This window comes from Juglans regia, chromosome 15 (assembly GCF_001411555.2).
Source record: "Juglans regia cultivar Chandler chromosome 15, Walnut 2.0, whole genome shotgun sequence".
Taxonomy (NCBI): domain Eukaryota; kingdom Viridiplantae; phylum Streptophyta; class Magnoliopsida; order Fagales; family Juglandaceae; genus Juglans; species Juglans regia.
Window position 1 is genome coordinate 16,454,788 of NC_049915.1, and position 21,072 is coordinate 16,475,859.

Sequence of the window (21,072 nt, forward strand, 5' to 3'; positions counted from 1 at the left end):
TCTCGTTGAATCAAATTAAATATCTTATATGAGAAATCATTAATTTTGGTACTCTATAGAATAAATAAGAGATATGGTGTTGTATATATATTATTTCAATTATTGATAAAATGGTTGGGATAATATATATAGTATATTTATGACATTTATTTCACCTTTTTATTTTATTTTATTTTATTTATGCGTGATTATAGAATATGTACGTAACTTTGCGTCTGCATGTGCCATTTTTTCTATTGTACGTACTTTATTCATCGATTGTCATGATATGTAGAATGCATGCTTTCTCTTTCAATAATGTGATGCATCATGCAAGGTTGACTTTTTTGTTTTGCTTGAGAACTTATCCAAAAGCATTTATTTATTTATTTATTGATTTAGTACTCCATAACCAAGCTTGAAATTAATACTCTGATCTCGTTTTCTTCTAGGTCAAAACAAACTAAAATAAGTAACTTTCATGTCAAGGGATGATGGTTGGAGATTTATCAAGAAAATCAGAACGATGGAGTCGGAGTTGTCTCTGTCGGCCGACGAGAGCGGCCTACTTATATATATAAATATATATATATGTATATTTCTATCCTTTGATTCTTATGAAATATTCTAAAATGGCATTTGATGCTCAAGGAACTCCATAATTTAGGCCAAGATTGAATAAAGAAAAGATCATCACTTTCAATCTATTTGGAATAATAAAGAAATTGGCCACGGTTTGGTGCGATTGAATATATAGTTAAATATCAAATATTGTGGTTGGCAAGATCATCAAACATAGTCAATGATTGGTTTACTAATCAATCAATTTCTTATTCGTTGAAAAAATCTAGCAAATCAACCAATGATGTTAAAGAAATGTTAACATAATCTTAGAATATATAAGCTTTTGATTTCCCGGAATTATTATTAATTAATCAAGACACACAAGAAAAAAGAAACACTAAAGAAAGAAGAAAGGCACATGCCCTATGATGCCAATAATATTGGTAGGAGAGAGAAAGAAAGAGAGAAACATATATATATATATATCAGTTCCGCTTTTGATCGGTTGGGATGATTTGGGCGTTTAACAGCCCCTAATGAAAATAAGACACGTATTAATTTTTATACTACACATACTAAAATTGTTCTCATCTGATTATACAAGGAAAGTTCATTTCTGAGAAGAGAATGTGAGAAGTCAGAACATACGAACTTCATCTTCTTCTTCGAACCAGTCTACCGCCACACTAAACCCAGATCACCGCCGCACCAAACCAAGTTCATCGCCGCCACAACCGGAAAATGCCGTCGCACCACTAAGCTCTGTCACCCCCACCAAGCTCTTTCTCCCCCACCAAGTTCCACTGCCCATGAGCTTGGCTGTGGAATGGTGGTATTGTGAAGAAGAATGTGATGACTCCGAGAGTGGGTATTTGGAAAAGTAGCCGTTGAGCGGCCATTTGAAAGTGGAAGAGTTGCTTGGGTTGCTTTTACTCATCTAACTGTTGCAAAGTTGTAAACAAAGAGAGGAAAGCCACCACAGCCTGGGGTTCGATGATTAGCTGTTTGGGGTTATTTCCCACCTTTTTTTTTTGTCAACAACTGATTTTCCACAGTTATGCTATATAGTGCATTTAGTGAAAAAAAATATATCCCAACCAAGGAGCCAAAAATGCACAAGATTTTTCCATCAAGTGACCTAGCCTTGGAGTGATGGGTTGTGATAGGCTGAAGGAGTCGCTGTCGTCCTAACCTTGCTATCGAACGGAGGGTGAGAGCAGAGTTATGTTTTCAAAGATGAAGAAATTTGTTGAGGAAGGCTGGGTCATGGCTAGTGGTGTAACCGGTCCGGTTTTGGATAAAATCTAGGACCGAACCAGTATGTACCGATTTTGTATTTTTCAAAACCGATTACGCACTGATTACCCTCCTAAACCGGTACTTCCGGTTTTACCGGTTTCCTGTCCGGTCCGGTCCGGTTTTTCAATTTTTTTAAAATGTAAATTTCACAATTTGTTATTAAAAATTTGTTTATAAAAAAAAATATTTTTGATTTAAAAAAAACTATTTTATATTTTTATTAATATATTAGACTATATAATAGTATTAATATTAGACTATTGGTATAATTATAAGTTATATATTAGTATTAGTTATAAACTTTTAGTGATTTAGTATTAACATTTTATGTAATAATTTATAAATTATAATAAGAAATTATTTTATATATGAATATATATATATATTATATATAAAATTTCACATAAAAATTGATAATTATACATTATATATATTAATATTTAATATATATAAAATATTTTGTATAAAACTTATATATAAAAATATTATTTTTTATTTTTTTAATCAACCGGTCCGGTCCGGGCTAAAAAATCCCGGAACCGGAACCGGACTGGAACTGACCGGTTTTTACATTTTAAAAACCGATTCCGGACCGGACCGGTTCAAAACCAGTCCGGTTCGGTCCGGTCCAGACCTATTTTCCAGTTTGAGTTTACACTCCTAGTCATGGCGGCTTCGACGATTTCGAGTGAGGAGACTCACGAGTGAGGATGGTCACGAGATTTCTGGTCTAGTCTAGGGAGAGGGTGGGCGGAGGGGAGTGGTTTCGTGAGAGATGATTTGGAGAGGGACTTTCGTGCGAGAGGATGGGAGACGGGAGACGCTGGGAAGCCTATTTTGTTCTCGTGGGGTTTCATCTAAGCTGCAGGCACATAGGAACTAATATGAGAAGCCAATTTGTCATGGAAGGCTGTTGTTTGGAGTTTATTATACGGCCGGTCGTAAGATTTTCTATATATATATATATGTGTGTGTAATGTTAGTGGAGCCCATGGATCAGTAGGTTGCACGTCCATCCATGGGATCTAAGAGCATTCTCATTGGATTAGCTAAAAGCTAAATCCAATGAGAATTTAGCTATTAGGTCAATAAATTGCTCACATTGAATTAGCTATATTCCAAACTAATTTCTAAATTTGGAACACACTATTCATTCATCAAATCCTTTTTATATTATTTATTTCTCTCTCCTTTTAATATTAATTATTTATCTCTCTATTTTAAATGACAATTGAAAAAATATAATTTGAATACAATTACAAATTAATATATAATATTATAAATAGTAAAATATGATAAAATAAAATAAATTTATAATTAAAAAAATTAAAAAATTTTCAAAATTATTAATTACTCATTACTATATAATGAATAAATGGATAATTCAATTTGAAAATTTGATGTGAATAGTCAAAATTAAATTCATCTTATATTATTTTATTGTCATATAATGAAAAAATAGCTATTCCAATGTGGAGATTTATAAAAATGGAATAGCTAAAAGTTAAATTCATCTTACATTCATCAAAAATGTACTTTAATTTAGCCATTCCAATGAGAGTGCTCTAAGAGTCTTCCTTTCTATTTTCTGCAAGTTCCCAAAAGCATGCATAAATATAGTTACTGCTTTGCTTACAAATATTGCATGCTTGCTTCCCTTTTGATGTGACTATTGAAAGCAAACTAATTAATTAGGGTTGCTCTGAATAATTAATTAGGGTCGATACTCTTACGCCCTCGAAAGAAAGCTACATTTTGTGGTGTATATATAATTACTAACATAAATCAAGTCATTATTCCTGTTTCCAATTAATTTGGGTGACTAATAAACTAAATTGATTTTGAAGTGAGAAAAATGACAAAAACTTGAAAGAAAGAAGAAAGTGATAGATAGTTGTTAAATTTCAAAATATTCACACAAATAAACTGATAGACAACCGACATAAACCTCTTTTGAATAACAAAAAGGGGTCAAACCTAACCCTTCCTCCCAATTAAAAAATAAAATTAAATAAATCTAATGGCACAAAGGAAAAAAAAAACAGAAAAAAGGAAAAAGAAAAAATAGATGGTTGAAAATATGAGACATGATGTTTATTTTTCACAAAAATATAGAATATAAAATAAAAAATTATATTTTCCAAACTATTATTGGAAATTGATAAATAGTCCACATACCATATATCCTCCATATGTGACTATTTATAATAAATGGAAAATAATTAATAAGCTACGTTATATAATCTTGACGATCAAATGATCGATCTTAAATTCCGAAAAATTAATTAATATTTTTTTTTAACAGGTATACAAATTTTCTACCATCACTTTCAATTTGGAAAGCACAAAAATATTGTGATTATAAAACGAAGTAGCTTCGAGAGGTAGCTAGAGAAAGCTCCTTGTGATCCCAATTAATTATTAGGGCAATATCATAATATATAGGAAAAAAGATAAAAAAAAAGAAGGTGTTTTCCTCTTATTATCTTAATTTGGATAAACATTAGATATCCACCTAATTAACCTAAACTGTTTTTAAGGATTCAATATATATTTGATGAAAATATGCTCAAAGTAATCATTTTAAGTTGAATGAAAACAAGTAAGGCTTTGAAAAAGTGTATCTTATGTCATTGTCAGTTTAATGAAAATAGCAAAAAAAAAAAAAAAAAAAAAAAAGAAGAAGAAGTCATTTTCATTCGTTTGGAAGGATTCATGTTTCCTGATAGAAACTTGCTAGATGCAATAAATCCAACCAATTGTCAACAATAAAATAACGTTAATTATAACTTGTTTTTATCGAATAATCATAATTCTTCACAACGATATTTATCAAGTCAATCTATAAATTATGATGTTGTACGTACGTTAGATTATCAAATTAGTATTATAAGAAGTTGTGTCAGTTTGTAGATTTATTTTTATGAGATCCCTTTTTGGCTATAGCACTTCTTATATATACATAAGAAGTAAACCTTCCTGTATTTAATATTGTGATATCTATATACAAATTGTATTTATTCTTGAAATTATAGAAATCACTATGGTCATAAAATCTTAAGGGATATGAAACTTTTATATATATATTTTTTTAATGCAAAGATTGATCTATTGGGTTCTTCCTTATTAAACTTAGGATTTAAAACTTGGTGATCATGGTATTTGAATTCTCTGAACTTTTTCCTATGACATATATACTCTATGCTTTTTTATGTAATTAAGAAAATCTTAGTTCTTTGAATCACCTTGAAAACAAAGTTCCATCTATTGGTATAAAAGACATTTTAATTGTGAAATTGAATATTTGCTCACTTTTTAAGTGAAATGATTATAAACAAAAAGCAAAGAGGAAACTTCATTTTACACTCATGTCTTGTGTGGATGTTGAGATCATATAAGATAAGAAATCTGTGAATAATAGTAAAATAATTTGTGAAATGGTTTGAGTTAAAATATTTTATGGGATTTTGGAAAAGAAGATAGAAAATTTGAATAAAAATATTATAAAATTAAAATATTATTATAATATAATTTTTTAATATAATTTTTATTTTGAAATTTAAAAAAGTTGAATTATTTTTATCTTTTATTTGAAAAAATTGTAATAATTAAATGAAAAAATTAATATTAAAATTGAAAAGTATTTGTGTTGAGTGATGTTTGGATGTTGAGATAAGAAGAAATAAGATAAGTTGAGATGAGACGATCTCAACATCCAAAAGGGGCCTCAATTACCTCAATTTATTAATTTTTTCATTAAATTATCAAAATTTATTAGTCATTTTAAAATTTTGATACTCTTCACACAAATAATACTAAATACAATATTAAGAAGTGCAAGCCTCACTTACCATTTTTAAAAAAGTTGAATCCACTATAAAAAAAAAATAGTTTTTTTATATAAATTTTAGACTAATATATGCTAGATTTACATACTTAAAATTATATAGATCAATTCACTTTCCACCCTTTGATTAAGAGAACCAGTAAGATGGTGAAAAAAAAAACAGCAATTGGTAGTAATTTGAGAAATTGAAAAGAAGAGAGGTTTGTCGTGTAGATGGTAAAGATTGATATAAGCGCTTTGCATATAAGCTTCTGTTTGGACATTGTATGGTAGGACAGATTTTCATCTCCTAAAAATATATTTTATTTAACAATTTATAATTTTATATTAGTTTACGTCATTTTAAATTTAATTAACAAAAGGAAAAGGAAGGTGCTACGGCAACATTTTGTGCATTTCTCTCTTGTTTTTATATATAAAAAAAAGGGTGGCTCTACGGCACCCCTCCCACCTTCCAGCCACCGTTAATAGGATTTTTTTTTTAGCATTTTTAAATATTATTTAAAAAAATAAAAATATTATAATATTATTAAAAATTACATTCTTAATCATTAAGTAACAATAAAAAATGAGAGCGGGAACTACCCGCGATAAACCCCAACGAGAAATATATCATTTTTCATAGAAAAAGAAAAATCACATAAATGCACATCGGTATATTTTATCGGGTCCCCATTCTCACAAGATCTCTTAAAAACATATATCTAAAGAATTTTTTAAAGGTATACATTTACGTACTGAGATGAGATTATTTTAAATAAAAGTTAAAAATTAAATAAAATATTATTTTTTAATATTATTATTATTATTTTAAAATTTAAAAAAATTTAATTAAGATTTAAAAAATCTTAATTATTTATTATATAAGATTATTATATTTTATGTAAATATTTTAAAAAATTATAATAATGAGAAGAATTGATATCAATCCAAACGGCTCTTAGAAAATTTTCAGACATTTGCCATATAATGACAAAATCCAAGGTTTGCTCGAAATAGCAAAAGTTGAGTTGTTGCAAAGAATGATAATGCCCGTTGCCCAAGCTGCTCTTTAATATTCCAATTTTGTGCAGATCACCCACCAAAGTTTCCAACTCTTGTCACCCACACTTCGGAGTTAGAGACAGAGAGAGGGAGAGAGAGAGACAGGGAGCCAGTTGGTTGTGTTTGCCACCAGTTAACCTTTTCCTGGGACCGTGAAATCCTTCAGCCTCGAAACTCAAGTGGGTCATTCTTTTATACGAGGTCCTACTCTCCCACTTGCCGGTCTTTGCTGTCTCAGCCTGTGTTACCTTACCTGCCCCCTTTTCATACTTTCCCTAGAGACGCTTCTCTGTTTTGTATGTGCTCTTCTTTTCTATATCCGAGTAAGATGTAGTTTTCTCAATCTGGGTATTCTCCTTTTCTTATCGTTCCTGCTTCTCGCGGGTCATGATACATCAAAGTTCTAATTTTGGTGTAGTTTGTGTTCTCTTCGTTCTTTGCTTTATACTTGTTTATGCCTTGTCTTTAAGACGCGTTCTTTCCCGTTCTTCGAGAAGGAGGGTGTTAGCTTTCAATTCAAGCATCTGGGATTGTGCAAGCTTTTCTGGATATTGCCTATGATCTGTGTTTCGGATTTTGGATTTGAGAGTTTGGTTTGGGGTCACTTGTGGAGTGCAAGGGATGTCGGACAAAAGAGGCCTTTTGAATTAGTGTGAACTCTACTTTTGCGGTGGAATAGTGACTATCATTTCATGCTTTCCCCAAGACAATGGAGAGGTTTATGGCCAGATTTTCACTTCTTTAGCAAATACAACCTTATCTTTGTGAAATAATATGAAGAATCTTCTTAAGAAGCTTCATATCGTGTCCAATCAATCGGAAGATGCAGAAGGGTCTACTTCATCCAAGGTGAATACGTCTAATGAAGGGTCGTCCCCTGATAGGATTGTGCACTCTCGGTTCCATCATAATTCTGAGAATAGACCCCTTTTGGGGCTCTCGGGTTGGTTGAATTCAGTTGCTAATATAGGTAGCCCCAGTCATCCGTCTTCTTCGAATGTGACAGGGGAAGAACAAACGGAACCCTCTGATTTGGCTGGTACTGGTAATTTAGATGTTATGGATGCAGCTAGGCGTGATTCAGTTTCTAGCAACTCGAGGGATCCTGATATAGAGGAGGAGTATCAGATACAACTGGCTTTGGAGTTGAGTGCCAGGGAGGATCCCGAGGCAGTTCAGATCGAGGCTGTAAAGCAGATCAGTTTGGGCTCTTGTGCTCTTGATAATACTCCGGCTGAAGTTGTTGCCTATCGATACTGGGTAAGTTTCGCCCTTTCTTTTGCTTCCTAATTTCAGTTTCGTTGACTTGCTACTGTTAGCTATCTTTCGTACGATCACAATCGTTATAAGAACTCGTAGTCCACTTGTAGTGTATAAAATGATATGTTACCAAAACATATTTATGGCTAAAGCAAGTTTAATTCTGCTCCTGTTCATAGATGCAGATGATGTTTCTATTAAGTTGAAAAATGCTTTTTGATGAACTGGATGGTTTAGGCATGCGAGTTAAAGAGTTGTGTAGGGAAATGGGGAAAAAATTTGGGAAAACGTCATTGTCACCCTCGTAGGTCCTGTGATCCTTGTACTTTAATCCTATTAATGTAATGAAAGTGACACTTCAACTGGATTAATGTTAGTCGCATTCCCATATGTAAGCAATGTTGTTGAGAGTCACGGTCAAAGCTGCTTTGCAGTGATAGTGTGTTGGCGAAGGCAGGACCAGCAGAACTAGTTATCTCCAATTTAGAGTAATTCTACTAATTATTTAGCTGTATGTATAGGATGTTCTTGTCCTTCTCGGTAAAGTTTTCAGAATTTAAGACCTAATATCTTTGGCATAGTCTTGTCTACAAGTATATCTTCTTTTCTAGTTCACTTTTTTTTTTTTTTTTTTCAGTTCTTTTGTTTTGAAATTCTAGCTTCACATTTTTGTTCCAAGGTTTCTCTCATGCCAATGCAATGCATATGACAATAAATGAATCAGGAAATCTATGTCACACTCCTATTTCTTTAATAAATGGTCCATTGTTATTGGAGATCAACAAGACAGTAGTCCTGCATCTTGCTTTTGTTGTAAAATTGAAAAAAAAACAGATAGTTCTATTGAGGGTTTACCAACTTGTGTTGGTCATATCTCAGCATACTTGCTGGGCCATATCTCAGCATAAAATGGGAAGTAAATCTCTTGAAATCTATTTTTATTTGATTTGATAAGTTATTATTATATTTCCTGAGTGCTTGATTTATCTATTTGTGGATAAACTGGAAACTTAATAACTATACAGGATTATTCTTTTCTTATATCTGTAAAAACCTTCATTTTCTCATATCTGAATGTGTATAGTCTTTTCTAACCTATCTCATATCGTAGATTTATTCATGCTTCACAGAATTACAATTCTCTTAGCTATGATGACAAGATCTCAGATGGCTTCTATGACCTGTATGGAGTTATGACTGAGTCAACCTCAGAAAGAATGCCTTCCCTTGTTGATCTACAGGGAACACCAGTGTCAGACAGAGTCACCTGGGAAGCAGTTTTGGTCAATAGGGCCGCTGACGCTAATTTGTTGAAACTTGAGCAGAGAGCTCTAGAGCTAGCTGTTAAATCAAGGTCCAATTCTCTCGTTTTCGTAGGTAGTAATTTGGTGCGAACGCTTGCTATTTTAGTTGCTGACTATATGGGTGGACCAGTTGGGGATCCTGACAACATGTTGAGAGCATGGCGAAGTCTCAGTTACAGTTTGAAAGCAACCCTTGGTAGCATGGTTTTGCCACTGGGTTCTTTGACAATTGGATTGGCTCGTCACCGTGCATTGTTGTTTAAGGTGCATCCCTGGCTTTTTTTTAACCCTAATATTCATTCAGCATAATTCTAAGACCCTGACAACTACCTGTGCTTGTTTCTTAGAATTATTTTATTTTTCTAAGATTATTTTAAGCTATCTGAATATGCATTCGGCATACAATGGGATATGCCTTGTTTTTCTAAAATTTGATGCTTGTCACAACAGGCACTATCTCCCATTTTAGGCTTGTCCAGAGCTTTGCAATTATACCACCTTCATACAACTTATGGAACATCTTATCTGAGTTATTGATGCATTTAATAGCTCACTCTTCTGCCTCCTGTTCTTATAACACGTTATTAGCTATCCTGGACTATGATTAACTTCTTGCTCCATGTTGTAAACGCTCTTCTTGAGCTAGGTTCTGCATCAGACGTAAGATAACTTTGAATGACTATGTTAACTGGTCGACAAGTTTGGGCCTGCTTTTGCGAAGTCAACTTATGTTGAGAAATGTAGATCAGATCAAACTCCTCCAATAAACACCTTGTTTTAGAAATTGTGCATGAACTCATCTGATAGGATGTCAGTCTGTCCTCCAAAGTTGGAGCAGGATGGAGCCCATGGTCTTTAGCTCCAAATATTCAGAATGCTCAAGTGTGTCCATTGCGAGTTTTTTCTGTTTGCGTCCTCTGGTTGAATTCGTATGAAATCTTAATTTCTTTGACACTGTGCTTGCCTAGTTTGTGTATTGAAGAGCCTCTATCAAAATCTCAGTCAGCTCTGTTTAGGTGGTCACAAGAAAAGCAATATTGTTCAATGTATTTCGGTCTGTTTTCTAGATAATTTGTTGTTCTTGTTTTAATCTTCTTTTTAAATGGGGCAAGATCAGTAGAAAGGCAGCCTAGCCTAAGCCCTCTTTATGTCTCTGGAAGATAATATGGTACATTCTGTGCTGGTTCCAGGGTGAGACTCATGAAAGCTCCCACTAACATTTGGACCTTTTCCATATAAAACATTATTTATAGCTCTCAGCCCCCCTACCTGGTCTGTCATTTCTATGCTGGATGCATGGAAGGCAGAAAAATTGTCTTGGGTAGTTTTTGTTCTCAGTTCTAGTTGAAATTTAAATCACTTCTACCAGAGGGTAAGGTGAATAGTTTGATGGCAGAATTAGGATTGGTGCCCTTTTATGATTTCTGATATGTTAAGAGTTTGTTTGGCCAAATATTTATTACCATGATGTTGAAGGGTAGTTCCTCTGTGTACTAACAGTTATCAACAACTGCATTATGACAAGTTCTGTGATTATCCTGCTATCAAGGCATCTGTATATTTGTTAGGAGCTGTTCTGTCTCCTGCAAGTCAGCTGTCTTCATTAGATTTTATTTCTTTTTATATTGTTTTGATAGCTTTATAGATAAAAAAAACTTTTGTCATTATCCTTCGGTCATTTGATCATCTTGTGTTATATGACTCTGTCCTTCACTAGTTTGGATAGTGAGATGAGATGGTTTTAGATGAGTTGAATAAAATATTGTTAGAATATTATTTTTTAATATTATTATTGTTTTGGCATTTGAAAAAATTGAATTGTTTATTATATTTTGTATTGGAATTTGGGAAAGTTGTAATGATGAGATGTGATGAGATGAGATGGGTTGAGAGTGTTTCTGTATCCAAACGGGGCTTAACTCTTAGTTTCCCTTCTTGTATGGAATCATGGTCATCCACTAGTAGCTCTCATCTTCAGACTTTTCTGTGGATATGTAGGTTTTGGCTGATAGCGTGGGCTTCCCATGCCGGTTGGTGAAAGGACAGCAATACACGGGTTCTGACAATGTGGCAATGAACTTTGTGAAGATTGATGATGGAAGGTAACTGTTGTTATTAGTTTATTTTTGTGGTGGATTCAAGTCAGTTGGATTATTCAGGATTTTTTAATCTATTTTCTGTTCGCTGAAACATGATTTTGCCATGCATATGAGTTGCTCTATTCTTTCTTTCTCACTCATGGTCTTAGTAAGGCATTGATGATTTTATATAATAGTTAGAAGATAATTCCGTGCCCATTGGTGTTTTAAGATGTCATTTACTTGCATTTTTTTTCTTTTAATGTCAATTGCTGCTGCAAATGATCTCAGAGCAGAAAATTCCCTCATTTAGCTCTATGATTTTTTTCCTTTCATTTGGATTTGCAAAGCCATTAACATTTGTGAGACGTTGATAATGTGAAATACAGGGAGTATATTGTTGATCTAATGTCAGATCCTGGTACACTTATTCCATCTGATGCTGCCGGGTCGCATATAGAATATGATGGATCTTTCTATTCTGCAAGTCCCTTGTCTAGAGATGTTGACTCCTCTTATGTGGCCTCTTCAAGCAGTGGGGTTGGAAGTTCATTTGAGGAACATTCAGACTTTGGGATATTGGACAAGAGGTCTAGGCTCAGCAATTCAGTTGCTTTAGGAAAAGAATCTGATGACAAAGGTGATTTCACTACTTCTGCAAGCATAATCAGGCTAACTCAAAGTGAGGAAGAGCACAGGTCATCCTCAGATGATTTTGGATCTCCCTCCAATGTAGATAAGGTGCCAGTGCAGGAGAATCCTGGCAGACCAAGTCATCCTTACATGCATGCAAGATCTCCTTCTTGGACTGAAGGGGTTAGCTCCCCTGCTGTCCGTAGAATGAAAGTTAAAGATGTTTCAAAATACATGATTGATGCTGCCAAAGAGAATCCACAATTAGCTCAGAAACTTCATGATGTGCTGCTTGAGAGTGGTGTTGTTGCTCCACCAAACTTGTTCACTGAAATTTATCCTGAGCAGTTGGAGGTGTTGGTAGTTGAGGCAAGGCCCCCAACTGAAGATAAGGATGAAAATAAGCTGGGGATTGGAACACAAGAGCTCAAAGGTCAAGATGATCATGGCCCTGTTCGCTTTTTGCCACCTTTACCTCCCCAGAGAGTGCAATCTAAAGAAAATGTATCCTCTGGTCAACTGGAGCATCTTAAAGGTGTTGAGGATGATATAGGAGATGTAACTGGACAGCTTATCTCATCACAACCTGAAATATTGAATCCTGTGAAATTTACTAAGAGAGTGCCTGTTGCTGCTGCTGCTGCAGCAGCAGCAGCTGTTGTTGCATCTTCAATGGTAGTCGCTGCAGCAAAGTCGAGCACTGAATCCAATCTTGAACTTCCTGTAGCAGCTGCTGCCACTGCTACTGCTGCAGCTGTGGTAGCAACATCTGCAGCTGTCAGTAAGCAGTATGAGCAGGGTGCAAGAAGTGATGGAGATGCAGATGTAGCTTGTTATGATCCATGTGGTTGGGGTGACCATCATCAGGATGCTTCTGGAGCCATTTCAGAAGGCGAGAGAATATCAGATAGATCGGCAGGTAATGAAAGCACAAAATCTGATGGCGCACTTGATGAAGTTGCAGAATGTGAGATCCCATGGGAAGAAATCACCTTGGGTGAGCGTATCGGACTTGGTACTTACCTGTGCATTAAGCCATCAAGTTCTTGTACTTTGTCCTAAAGAATAATAATATCATATGGTTTTCCACGTGTGTAATTTCATCCTTTTGGGTTAATCCTTTTTCTGCAGGATCATATGGGGAGGTATATCGTGGAGACTGGCATGGAACTGTGAGTTTTCCATGCTGACCCTGAATGAATCTGGTGCATCTTTTATAATACTGGTGTCTACTATGGGTCTAATCCTTTCCTTTCGCCTTGGTTTCAGACATGTTGAGTATTTTGTGCTGTAATTGTCTGTGTGTGGGTTATAAAGCTTCAGTATGGAAATAGTTACCTTTTAAAAATATGGAATTGCCCAACATGCAAAATGTGGCCAAAAAGGCACCCTGAAAAGAATACTGTCACAGCACGTGATCAGAGAAAACAGTACTGTATACAATGTGAATGATGTAGACTTGTCTATTGATTTAGTGTTTAGGGTTCTATACGATCAACATAGGTGGGCTAAAGCCTCTACCTACTAAACTTGGCATTAAAGAACCGGATATAAAAATTGATGGCAGTACAGCTTAAATTCCATGAGTATTTATTTTTCAAAGTTAATAAACTAACCAAAACAGATTTTTGCTGAAGATTGTAAACACATTCTTTGATATTTATCAAAGAATAAGGGTCATTGTTTCTTTCAGATGTTAGGTAAAACCTACAATGACAGGCATGGTTTTGTAGGAGGAGATGAAAAGTTCCACAGGTTATTGAATGATGCCCATATAGGTCAAGTTTCAGCGTATACGATACACTGAGCTTTACTTATTTTATTTTCTTCCATTGTGTTTATTTATCTGAATTAAGTCTTTGGAAGGTCTCTCTGTGATTTATTCATTTGAGGTGTTCTTTTTCCCTTTGTATGTATTTGAAGTCCAAAGCATCATCCCCATCTTCCTATTCCAGAGTGCATATTGTTTTTGAAAAGATAAGTTTTATTGATGATCAAGAAATAGGAACAAGGCTATATTGATGTACATAGGGAGTATATATCAGACAACTAATGAGAGAGAGAGAAAAACATCGGAAAATCCTGGAAGCTTAAGCTAGAAAATCATTGGTGGGTTGCCATTCAATGGCAAAGTGTATTGAAAAAGAAAACCTTGGGTTTTCTGCAGTCCTTATACTATCTTCAAAGCTTTGGTCATTTATTTCCCTCCATATGCACCACATCAACCAAATCAGGATCATTTTCCACAAGGTGTCACTGTGAAGACTATCATTCTTCCCTGTCATGGCTACATATTATAACCTTATTATCTGCCTTGTTTTGGGATGTTACTTCAGTTGTATAGGTTGGAATAGAAACATAAATTGTCCAGCCCTATGTCACTGTCTTTTGTTTGTTTTGAGATTTCTTGCTTGCATTTGTGCCAAATTCATGCTCTGGGAAACTCGATGTTTGGATCCTATTGTCAGTGTTTGGTTTTATAGGAAGTGGCTGTGAAGAGATTCCTAGACCAGGATATTTATGGTCAATCACTTGAGGAATTCAAAAGTGAGGTACAATCTGCTTTTCCCTTTTAAATATTTCTTTGCATTTACAGTTTTTTGGGTTCTTAGCTCCTGTTTCACAAGAAAATAAGACTTAGTTTCATTTGTTTTAAATGCTTTGTGTTTGCACCTTAATTGATATTATTTTTCTGCTTAATATTGCTAGCAAGATGTCACTTCAAGAAATAGATCTCCTGGATTAGATCTGATTTACTGCCATTCTTGACCCCTCACATTAACTGTGGCGAATATATTATTCTTTGCTGATTGACACATGGGAGATGTAGTTATAGTGCAATACAGAATTGGAGTTATTTCTTTGGTCTCTTCAGTTAAAAGCCTGCTTGTGCTGTCAAAACTTTCCATGCCCTCATTGCCTTATTTTAATTGAGCGTATGATTGACTCATAAAAATAAGGGATGAGAGGCCTGGACACATTTGTTTGGATTTTGATCAGGATTTTGGAAAGTGTACCTGTGATTTCTTCCTCTCAACTTAGACTTTTGCTAGCTGTCATTGTTATCTCTAAGTCTCTGGAGATTTTTGTTGAAACCGTTTGTTCTACTTGTGGTTTGAATTTCAAGGTGCTGTTAATGAAAAGACTCAGGCATCCCAATGTTGTGCTCTTCATGGGAGCTGTAACACGTCCCCCAAATCTTTCAATTGTCACTGAATTTCTTCCCAGGTATGCAAATGCTCTTGTTCTGACCATATTTATGGAAGACAACGTGTTCCATATTTAAACTTACGAACAAAAGCCCTTATTAGTAACATGACTTATCAGTATGCTCTAGCTGCATAGTAGACGAATATTCCTTTTTCTTCTCAGGCATTGATTTACTTGAAAGTAACACAGCACCCACTAGTACACACGTGCGAGCACGCACACGCACACGCACACGGACACGTACAACCAATGAAATGGCTTCAAAAGAGGCTCTTGAATGTAGGGCTTTTGGAAACTAGAAGAAAATGCTTTCATGAAAACAGATCTAAGAAAGTTCAGTTTCTATTAATGGAAAATTTTCCTGAGAAGTATATTCATGTTGCTGTTTCAAGTTTGTTTTATCATAGTAGACAAATAAAAAATCATCTATGTTTTGGAAAACGAAATATTGATGAACAGAGAATGCCTACACAGAATGTGGCAGGAAAATCCCATAAAGAATACTTTCTATGGCAGAAAGAACACTCCCCACTCATGGCCTTACCCTTAGGAACTCTAGAAAATCAACATGGCTTACCAAATTAGTCAATAACTTCTAAAATCAAATTAGAGCTAAAAACTTGCTCTGCCAGTATGATACTATTTGATTATGACTTGACAAGTTAATTCTTGTATCTTATTATTTATGCCAATTGGTATGTTAAAGAACTAGTTTTTTCCTCTCTTTTATTTTTATTTTATTTTTAATTTTATTTATTGCAGAGGTAGTTTGTATAGGTTGATTCACCGGCCTAACAATCAATTAGATGAAAGAAGGCGCTTGAGGATGGCCCTTGATGCTGTACGATTCTGTCATTCTTGCTCTTTATTCCAGTTCCAGTCATCAGCTATTTGCTATACTTTGTAACTTTGCAGGAAATAATGTCTGTTTTGGATGATTGAAATTTCAGGCCCGTGGAATGAATTATTTGCACAACTGCTCTCCCATAATAGTGCACCGTGATTTGAAGTCTCCAAATTTACTAGTTGATAAGAATTGGGTTGTGAAGGTGGTGTCTTTTCTCTTTATTGAGCTTGCTCAATTTATTTCATGTATCTTCCATGCCTAATCCAGCATGACGTGAACTTTCCTGCGTGTTTAGGTGTGCGATTTTGGCTTGTCACGGATAAAGAATAGCACATTTCTTTCTTCAAGGTCAACTGCAGGGACAGTAAGCTGCTTACACTTTTCATCCTTTTTTTCTTTTTCGTTCTGTTTTTTGGGGTAATTCATATATGATGGGACGGATGCATCACATTCATGTCTCAGTGCTGGATATATTCTTCTGACTACATCTTGTTTCTACACACCTTCGATATGTTTCCAGCAATGGTGAAACACTCTGTTTTGTACTATACTTCATATTACATCATTTCTTGTATTTATTGTGAACTATCTGTTCTTTTTGCTGCCGGTGCACAGAAACTTGGTAGATCTTGTGGTGGTTAAGAAAGAACAAAAGAAAAAATTAACATCTTTTTTTTGATGTGGCGAATGCTCTGAACAAATATTGATCATTGCATTACAGCAAAGTCAGACGTTCTCTCAACTTTCCTACAAGAGAACTCTACCGAGTGGACTTACTGTTTACACCAAATTATATTCACGAGTAAATGGAAAGGTTTATTCGCTTCTCACCAAAGGTTTGAACAGCATGTATACTCTTGGTGGCTGCATTTGGTGGTTAGTTGATACTACCATATAATTTATATAATAATGTTAAAAAGTTATTTTTTTCCCCTAAGAAATGTTAAAGGGAAGGCAATGCAATAGGTGGTTGGTGATATTGCTCTGGAACTTGTGGTTTATCTCCATTAAATGAACTGACTTATCTGGGAAAATTGAAATATCGCGGTCATCTGTCATGCCTGTTGGTTATTAATGCATCCTGCACTATGCTTTGCTTTCTTGATAATTTACTTGTTTCTATGTGTCTTGGATTGCAAGTATGCAACCCTTGAAACTGGTATTGATAAGTTAATATTTGTATTGCACTCCTTCAGGCTGAGTGGATGGCCCCAGAAGTGCTAAGAAATGAACCTGCAAATGAAAAGTACGCCTTTTCCGATGCAGTATCTTGTTTCTCACCCTGGACAGATGCTTTTAATTACATCATGTAATACAATATGCAGGTGTGACATTTATAGCTTTGGGGTCATACTGTGGGAACTCTCTACGTTGCAACAACCATGGGGGGGAATGAATCCAATGCAAGTTGTTGGTGCTGTTGGATTTCAACATCGGCGTCTTGACATTCCAGATGATATGGATCCTGCTGTTGCAGATATTATTCAAAAGTGCTGGCAGACGTAAGTATTGTTTTGGTTATTCTCTCTTCCATCCACTCATTAAGATTGTTATGCTGATTCGAGAAGTCCAATGCACCAACGCTTTTGTTGCCTTACCTTACACTTTAACCATAGCTATTAATACATGCTTGCTCCAGTAACACGTTGACTGGAGTGCAGCCCAGGTTGTCACTTGAACCCTGTCAAAACCCTGGGAAACCCACCTCTCTCTCTCTCTCTCTCTCTCTCTCTGAGAGAGAGACAGCGAGCCATGTCAAGGCCATATACAAATTCTTCTAATGCTAACATAATCAAGGTCATACAAATTCTTCAGAACACTACCTTTTATGTTACATGGCGAATGATTGAATTTCAACTGTTATTCCCATGTTTACACTACAGTAACTACTACCACTTCTCGCTGTATGTGATTCCGATGTGATTCCCATATACCTACACGCCTTGAACATTGCCAATGTGATTCCATTTAATCCCTGTTTGTACCACTTCTTGCTACCAATTAGTTAATGCTTATCCTCTAATCTTCTTTTCTACAAAAGAAATATCTTGTCCAATTCATTCCTACTTAGGATGGACTCGATTTCCCATGCGTGACATGATCTCTGTGCTCTCTTAAAAAAAATTGATTATAACTATTGCCCAAGCAGATAACGATAATGCCATTGGGAAAGATCATACAAGGTTAAATTCTCTTGTGAATTAGTAGTGGTGGATGGGAATTTTATTTTTGTGTTTATCATGGTTGTTACAATGTATGGAGTATACTCCAAATTCATTTCTGCCTTCCTGACAAAAGATCCAATTTAACATTTTAGAGACCCAAAATTGAGACCCACGTTTGCTGAGATCATGGCTGCTTTGAAGCCGTTGCAGAAGCCAATAACCAGTTCTCAAGTTCCCAGGCCAAGCACATCTGCAGGCAGTGGCCGTCAGAAGGCTCTGCCATCACAAAATGCAGAAGAAGCAGGCTAGAAGAGCAAACTATACCATCATTCTCTGTGTCATTGGACTGCAAAAATATGGGGTGAAGTTCTAGATTGCCTTGGACTAGTCTGAGAAAGTGACGGGTTGATTTCCCTACATTCAAACAAATTTGAGATTGTGATTCTTTTTTCTCAATTCCCTTTTTTCCCCCATCACAGTGCAGCTATCCTCAAGATTGTATATTTGTTTATACAAATCCATTGAAATTGTTGTAATCAAAGTTTTGAAATTTTTTCTTTTTGTTTTTGTGGAGTTGTATCAAATGGTTGCGAAAGCTTTATAGGATGTCTGTGGAGTAGTGACCATGGAAGGATGGAAACTGACATGTACAGGGTGAATTTGATGAATTATTCAAGTGGGAAGATGCTGAAATTTGCATATTTTAATCGTATCTTTCTGTCTCTTTCAGGATATGGTAATTATCCAATACTTAGTTTGCATGTGGCTAATTTGGTTATCTAATCAGGACATAGTAATCTACTAATTCAAACAACAAACAACAGAATATAATAGGAGGGAGTTCTCTCCTTTAAATCCCATTTATTACGTGTTTCCTTCTTCCTCACTGATTTCTCTAGAGTTACCAAAATCATCCGATTTGTTACCCACGAGAACAACCACCATGTCTGAACTCCATCAACCATTTTGTTCACATTTTCAAAGGTTCCTCTCCTGGTTATGTCATATGCTAGCAACGCACCTAGTGCTGCTCCCCGGTAGTACATTGTTGTGTTTATAGAAATACATTGTTGTATAACAAATCTGAAATTTTCCTAAACATTGTTGTGTTTATAGAAATACATTTACATATGAGCTTTGTTACTCATCATTCTACACACTGGACACCACATTTATTTTTATTTATTTTGATTTTATTCCTCCTAAACTAATTAAGTTCATCTACTCACAATTCATATACCACACATTTGTCAAGGGAAAAAAAAATTAAAAAAATTAAAAAGTTAAAAAATTAAAAAATCACGTGTGAAAAAAAAATTAAAAAAATTAAAAAGTTAAAAAATTAAAAAATCACGTGTGGTATGTGGCGTGGGAACGATGAATTGAATTTTTCTTTACATATATTATTCTTGGGTAAATGGGCTGAATGGGTGCCCAAAAAGGCCCGAAGCAAGAGGAATTCTCCTTCAAAGGCATCTTTGGATAATCCTCTCCCCACTAGAATTATAAAGCAAAGCCCACTTTTTATAATTATCTTATTTTAGAAGCAATTAATTAATTTTGGTTGCTCTTAAAGTTGTGTATTAGTGATCATCTGAAAAAAATATTTTTTAAGTGCATAATTTCTTATAAGAAAATGTGGCAAAATGAAAAACATTTTTATGTCAGCAAAAGAAACAAAAATAAACGTCAATTATAAAAAAAATAAAAAATCTAAGAAAAAAATATTAATAAGCAAGAAAAAAATTATTTAATATCTCAATTATAGTATTATATACTTAGCTGACACCCAAATATTCAGATTTAACATGAAACTTGTATAAATTAGCTTACGTACTAGAATGAAAGATGAGTTATAAAAATTTGTCTGTTAATTTTTATCGAGAACAAATTTCTAAAATAATTACAAAAATCGATAATAGATTAATATTATTCTATGAAAGAATGTCATAAGAAATCTAAAGAGGGTGATAAGTTGTGCTTTTTAAATTTTTATTTTTACATGTATATGACAAATTATATATTTTCTCTGCGAAAAAAAAGGTCCATTAAATTGGATAATTTTATTGATATGTAACTTTCATATATAGTTATTATATTACGGTTTACTGTGGAGCTAAATATAAGATTTATTTCTTTTTATTTTACATAAACATTATACATTATAAAAATTAGCCCCTCCACGTAAAAATATCTGGTTCCACCATTGCATATATAAGTTGATGGTGAATAAGAGGATGATGAATCACCAAATATCAAAATCTCATCAGAGTCTGACTCGTTTTAGTACGCCTAGTCAGGTGCATTCGCTACTATTACAGTGGTTTATCTTCCTTTTCTTCTTTATTTTTAACAAGTAATTTGATGACTAACATATGTGCTTTTAAGAATGAAAAATTCTAGACATAAGTCTCACATCCTGTACACCCACTTAAAAATATGTGATTTTATTTTTTTATCTATATAATGAAAATGATTCTAGACATGTTTGCAAGTAAAATAGGATAAAACGGTAAAATAACATGTTTTTAAATGGGTGTGTAGGGTGTAGGGCTTATGGGTAGCATTGCTATTTAAGAATACACGATATACTTATTCAATGGACATGCACATGTTTTCGATATATATATATATAATATTATAAAAAAACTATTTATTTGTAAAAATGACTATTTCATGTCAAAATGAGTTTGTTTTCGTCTTAAATAGTCATTATCATCGTAAATAATCTGTCACAAATGTTCGCTTATCATGTAGCGTATATCATATGATACTCATGGAATAGTACTCTCATGTTGAATGGGATGATGAATAGATTTTTTCGTTCTGAGTAATGCTACTC

At 34.3% G+C, this 21,072-nt stretch overlaps 1 protein-coding gene across 4 annotated transcripts; it reads left to right on the top strand.

Annotated features, from left to right (window-relative positions):
- Positions 1–6,770: 6,770 nt before the first annotated feature.
- Positions 6,771–18,942, top strand: LOC108980962 (probable serine/threonine-protein kinase SIS8). 4 transcript variants are annotated; one of them, XM_018952027.2, is made up of 13 exons: positions 6,773–7,993; positions 9,124–9,561; positions 11,296–11,399; positions 11,765–13,023; positions 13,140–13,180; positions 14,492–14,560; positions 15,136–15,236; positions 15,981–16,059; positions 16,169–16,267; positions 16,361–16,429; positions 17,262–17,311; positions 17,391–17,567; positions 18,383–18,942. In XM_018952027.2, the coding sequence occupies exons 1-13, from the start codon at positions 7,508–7,510 to the stop codon at positions 18,537–18,539; spliced, it is 3,129 nt and encodes a 1,042-aa protein (XP_018807572.1). In that variant the 5' UTR covers positions 6,773–7,507; the 3' UTR covers positions 18,540–18,942. The 4 variants fall into 4 exon arrangements, with proteins under 4 accessions (XP_035541911.1, XP_018807572.1, XP_018807574.1 ...); XM_035686019.1 differs by lacking the exon at positions 6,773–7,993 and having other exon boundaries at positions 9,256–9,347; positions 9,428–9,561; XM_018952029.2 differs by lacking the exon at positions 9,124–9,561 and having other exon boundaries at positions 6,774–7,993.
- The last annotated feature ends 2,130 nt before the right edge of the window (positions 18,943–21,072 follow it).